The sequence below is a fragment of the Aedes albopictus genome, chromosome 2 (assembly GCF_035046485.1).
Source record: "Aedes albopictus strain Foshan chromosome 2, AalbF5, whole genome shotgun sequence".
In the NCBI taxonomy this organism is placed as follows: domain Eukaryota; kingdom Metazoa; phylum Arthropoda; class Insecta; order Diptera; family Culicidae; genus Aedes; species Aedes albopictus.
This window is the reverse complement of record NC_085137.1, coordinates 408,093,248-408,098,915: the sequence shown is the minus strand read 5'-3', so window position 1 is coordinate 408,098,915 and position 5,668 is coordinate 408,093,248. Positions and strand designations below refer to the sequence as shown.

At 37.6% G+C, this 5,668-nt stretch overlaps 1 protein-coding gene across 2 annotated transcripts; it reads right to left on the bottom strand.

Annotated features, from left to right (window-relative positions):
* Positions 1-4,344: 4,344 nt before the first annotated feature.
* Positions 4,345-5,351, bottom strand: LOC134287314 (cuticle protein 16.5-like). 2 transcript variants are annotated; one of them, XM_062848960.1, is made up of 2 exons: positions 5,206-5,351; positions 4,345-5,135 (listed from the first exon to the last, which is right to left on the bottom strand). In XM_062848960.1, exons 1-2 carry the CDS (start codon positions 5,218-5,220, stop codon positions 4,815-4,817), a joined length of 336 nt encoding a protein of 111 aa, XP_062704944.1. In that variant the 5' UTR covers positions 5,221-5,351; the 3' UTR covers positions 4,345-4,814. The 2 variants fall into 2 exon arrangements, with proteins under 2 accessions (XP_062704944.1, XP_062704945.1); XM_062848961.1 differs by having other exon boundaries at positions 5,209-5,265.
* Between the last annotated feature and the right edge of the window lie 317 nt (positions 5,352-5,668).

Sequence of the window (5,668 nt, the reverse complement as noted above, 5' to 3'; positions counted from 1 at the left end):
AGAAAATTATAACGATTAGATTGTTTTTCTAATTAAACACTAAATTTTTACTAAATTTCAACATCGTTTCAAAATTCAAGATGCTAATTATAGTTCATTTATATTCCCTCTAATTGTCTTGAATATAAATATGTTTTAAAAGAAAGTAACAACATAGCCGGCAATTCATTGAAAAAGTAATACGATGCATATTAAAAATATACCAATTTACTAAAAAATCATAAAATAAATGAAATTGCTATAACTTTTTCTCTTGTTAATAATTTCAAGTGAATCAAACGTTTTTCAGAGCTCATTATGTAAGTCGTAAATGGTCAAAATTTCATTGCATTCGGTTCATTGAATCCGGAGATATAACAGCTCAAAGTTGGCTATCGGATAAATATACCTTTTTCTAGAATCTTTATAACTTCGTGCAGAATAGCCCGATCTTTTCCAAATTTTGTCCACTGATACACAACTAGTTGATCCACTTACAGTAAAAATTTGAGAATATTTGATGCACTTTTCGAAATGTTACAGCTATTTGAATATTTTTTGAGAAGGGAAAATTTTGCCTGTCCCGATCATTTTGTCTATCCCCTGTATGATTCGAATGTAACATCACTTTCACTTTAATAACATTATTCCGCTGTAAAAACAACTGGCCAGGACCGATTGATCCTCCAACTAGACACCAATCTTCAGCACACACAACGCCTGGTCCTGGTGCACTTTTTCTTCGGTTTCCCGGCAGTGGTTTTCGGCCTCATAAGGTGGCATCACTTTACACTGAGCTTCGATCAAAACTTTATTACCTTTGCATCGCACCCGCACTTAATTTTCTAGCGATAAAAGGTCGAATCCGTTAGATTTCCGCGTTAATTTCGCACCGAACTCGTTTGTTTATCTTGGCTTGCATACCGACGGACAAGGAAACTGACAGATCGTACATGAGGCTAGAAGAGTTTCAAACGGAATCCTATAAAAGAGTTGCTACTTATACTATGTAGCTTTCTGATCATCATATTGAAAAAGAACAAGGGCTAAATTCATCCGGCTCACAAGAAGGAGTAGTTAGTACAGTGGTAACGGTGTTAGTCCTGATGCCTGAGGTTCTATGTTCAAGACTGGTTGCCGACTTTTTTTTATTTTTTTTTTCATGGACAATTTGACATCGTATAATCAGTTATGCAAAGTCGGGAAATGTCGTTCAAAGTGTGTATATCGCCTCCACTTTGGTATGTATATAGCAGTTTTGTGCATTTTATACGACTGAATAGGATCTTATATTATGTTGCATATCACAAATTATACAGACCAAAATGTTTACTGGGATGTATATAATATTATGTATGCCGGAATATAGGCATAACTCTGAAATGCGTCAAGAAATTTCAATCAAATTCGGTATACACATTTCTTAGGATGTGGAGATGGTAGCAAGGATACTTAAATTCAAGATGGCGGCTTAGGTTCCAAGATGGCGGTCAAAACTCCAGAATATATGCTTTTCAACAACAATGCTGCTTCGGATACTATGCAATATGGGTATCTATCGATCGGGCTTCACAAGTAGAACTCAAAAATGAATATCCAACGCCATTTTGAAATCAAAGATGGCGGACCTTTCCAATACGGCGGCCATGAAATGGCAGTTTGATCTATAATACCATGCAATATGGGTATCTATCGATCGGGCTTGATGAGTAGAAGTCAAAAAACGATATTTGACTCTGAATTTCTAACAAGATGGCGGCCCATATCCAAGATGGCGGCCACAGAATGAGAGTTTGAGCTATGAAACCATGCAATATGAGTATCTATCGATCGGGCTTCATGGGTAGAACTCAAAAATGAGTATCCGACGCCATTTTGAAACCCAAGATGGTGGACCATACCCAAGTTAGTGGCCACGAAATGGTAGTTTGAGCTATGATACCATGCAATATGCGTATCTAAAGGGTAGATGGTAGGGTAGCGGGTAGGATAAAAGGTGGAGCAGATGGTCGGGTAAAGGGTTTGGGTGAATGATAGAGTAAAAGGTTAGGGTAAAGGATTAGCCAGCTGTTCGGGTTCGTTTGGAAGTTGACCATCAATGTTAACTTCTTTTCCCGATCAGCCTAGATAGCTGTGTAGTGTCGGTAGCGGTTGTCTCAATTGGCTAAGAATAACACTACGGACCGCTTGATCCAGTGGTAAGAGACCACTAAACAGGTGACCCCTAATTCATGGTGTTATGCGGCTTTATGCTTACCGTGCCAAAGAATGAATGGTTAGGGGGGTCAAATAAAAACCTAACCACAAACGGAGCCTGTGGAGAATTAGGGTGTCCTCAACAGTATTACGCCCTTACTGTGCTAACCGGAGCAATGGTGCAGTGGACCTTGCGTTTCTCCGAGATAATCAATTGCCCTTCTTAAGTCTCAAATTTGAGGCTAAATAAGGGCGGGGTTATTCAAATGTTGTTAATTAGCTTACATTACTGCCTATATGGGTTCGCTTAATGCGTTTGCGCCATTGGCGTTTTTCAATTGACACCGATTTGTTTCGTCGTTGATGTTTCCTTTTTGTGCTGTGATTGTGAAGAGTGTAATCCTGTCTAGTTTGGGTAGTGGCTTCTGCTAATATGTAAATACAAAGATTGGATTCCGCATTATCCTCAGACAAAAAAATAGAAGAGTGATACGGTTTCAGCAGACGTCGAGTAAAATTTCCAGCCAGGAAAAAGTGGGAAGAATCCCTCGTCGAGAAGTTTGCGTTTTTGTCGTGGTTCTGACTATTTTCTACCATTTTCTTTCGCTTCTCTCCAGATTTCTCGCATTAGGTATTTATCCTTCTAGATTGAAAATGAATTTTCTGTCTATGATTTGTAGCTTACCCGGATAAAAAATTACCATTCATTACATGGTAAATATTATTATAATATGACTGCTTTTATTGTTCACAATAAAACACACAGTAGATATATGGTTACTTTTTACAATAGAAATCAATCCGATATAGTTCGTACAATAAGTGAACATTAGCTTTATTAGTGACTAATTGATTCGATTGTTTTTCAATCGTTCTTTAATAATTTAAATTGCTATAATATAAAAAAATTGAGTTGTTTTTATACATTTGGAAAAGTTCGAGGAAAAGTGCCTGCAAAGTTCTCATGGACTTTTTATTAAAAAGGAGTTTATTTCTCAATTACACTTGAAAACAATTTGTCACAAATTAATAACAATACATATTATTGTTGCTTGGATCATGTTATTCTACTCTGTATAATCAAATACAAAATCGCTTGTCATATTTTTTTAGTTTTCGTTTTAAATTTGAGTACAGTAGCTATTGGCAAGGGAAGCTGTCTATTAAAACCTGAGGAAGTACTTAAAGAACACGTGCTGAAAAGCAGGTCTATCCAAGTGAGGACGTTACGACAAGAAAAAGATGAACAATGATTTTTCTGTTGTTTTCCAATAAATTAAATGAATATAGTAAATAGAAACATTACAAAATACAAAAACAACTAGTTTAATGGGTTCGATTGAACCGATGTTAAAATAAACATGCAATAATATTTGTTGTTATGTTAACAGGTTTCGCCATTGAAAAAACATAGAATTCATGTTTCTCGGTAACATTTTTCTCCCGCATTTACATATGGCCTTATGTACATATTGTGTACGATTTATGGTATGGATCATATGACCTGAGGTCTGACTTGTGATATTTGGCAGATATTTAAAAAGACTGATGATAGATCTTATCAACAGCTGCCAAACAATACATACCAGACATCAGAGTGTTTGATTCTTATCATAAAATGTGCATATCATTCTGGCGGCTTTTAGGGCTCGTCAATGCGGGAAACATAAATTCTATGGGTTTTCATAAGCGAAACTGCTTACAAATAACAACATATATTATTGTATTTTTATTGTAACAACGATTCATTTGACGTCATTCGATTTATTGTATTTGTATTGTAAGAACAATGAAAAAACATTAGGATATACTGTTTTCTTTTGAAAAATGCCCTAGAAATGTCTCATAAAAACACAATACAGTCTACTGTTTTCGCAAAAAAATGTATGAAAATTTTCTCAAAATTTTATGGTTAAGATACATAACGACCACCATTTTTTATTGTAAAACTGTCAATTACCATTCGCCGAATGGTATAGAATAATAGGGGTGATGGTGAGTGTGCTGTGCAAATTACAATATGTTTAATGGTGAATATTTTTCGAAAAAATGGTGTTGTAACAATACAATTTATTGTAGTTTTATGATATTTTTTATCAGGGTAGTTAGCATTGTGGTAGCTGATCAGCAGAAATTCCTGATTTTCTATTCTATTCTATTCTATTCTATTCTATTCTAGTGCTTGCACAGCCAGTATTGAAAAGCATCCAGGAAATATCAAAAAATCTTTTGATATTTTCTTGTCAGCATTCATATTCGCAGCATGTCAGAGACGTGACACAAATATTAAAATGGCCAGGCTCACTGTGCAGACTAATGGGTTTAAAGATAATTCAAAAATTTAAGACAATCAGGTTATCTCTTATGAATAACATGATTGACAAACCTTTTTGAATTGAGTGAAGGAAGAAACGGGGACAACCGTACTGATCAGCAGAAAATCCTGATTTTGTAAATTACTGAAACCAGAACATTGGGTAGGTGGAGACAACGAACAGATTTTCTTTCATCGTTCCCCGTAAAGTGAAAAGCAATTTCTCCGTTTTGTACTGCCTGTATCCAGTTAATATTAGATCGGTTAGACATCATATAAAACTGCAAAACTTAACAAACTGCACAACCTCATTATCCAAGTCAATTTACAGCACAAACTTGGTGGTAAATGGGGCGGCGTAGGCAAGACGCGCGGAGTACGGAGCAGCAGCCAGAGCCGGAATGGCAGCGGCCGAGTAGGCCAACGGAGCAGCGGCTGTGTACGCAGCGTAGGACGGGTCGATGAGCTGCGAGTTGTGCGAGGTAACTACGGCGGAGTCACCCACATTGGCATATCCGGCGGTGTAGGCAAAAGCTGGAGCTGGTGCGGCCACCAGTGGAGCCGAGTAGGCAACTGCCGCTGCTGGCGCGGCTAGCACTCCAGGCTTGGCGGCGACGCTGGCGATGGCCAGGGTGGCGATAACGATCTGCAGGATGAAAACGGGAAGGAACATTGTTTAGAACGAATACGATTGATCGCAGAATATAGGAACTTACCACTTTAGCGAACATTTTGTTGGGAATAGTTGGTTTAGTTTGAACGGTGAAGAGCAAGCAACTGATGTCTGCCAATTGACGCTGAATCGTTTTTATATCATTTTAACAAGTGTTTTGTGGATTCTTTTTAACCTCTCGCATGGCCAAGGAGAGTACGTGATTATGGTGTTAAATGTGTCTAGTATTACGGTCCGATGATGGCACGGGAAGGTGGATCAGACATTCAAATTGGTGAGACATTTTTGATTTCAGTAAACAACAACCGCGTGAAGTTGATCGAAATTGAAAGTATACGGCTGGTATCAGGGTTGATGAATCCACTGCTGAGTGAGTGCCGCTGGCACACGACCCCCATTACGTGATAGATTTGATAATATATGTTGAATTTGGTGGTTGCAGGTTAACAACCAGGTTTAACAATTCCTTTTACATCCACAGCATCCGCAAGCATGTTACCCTGAAG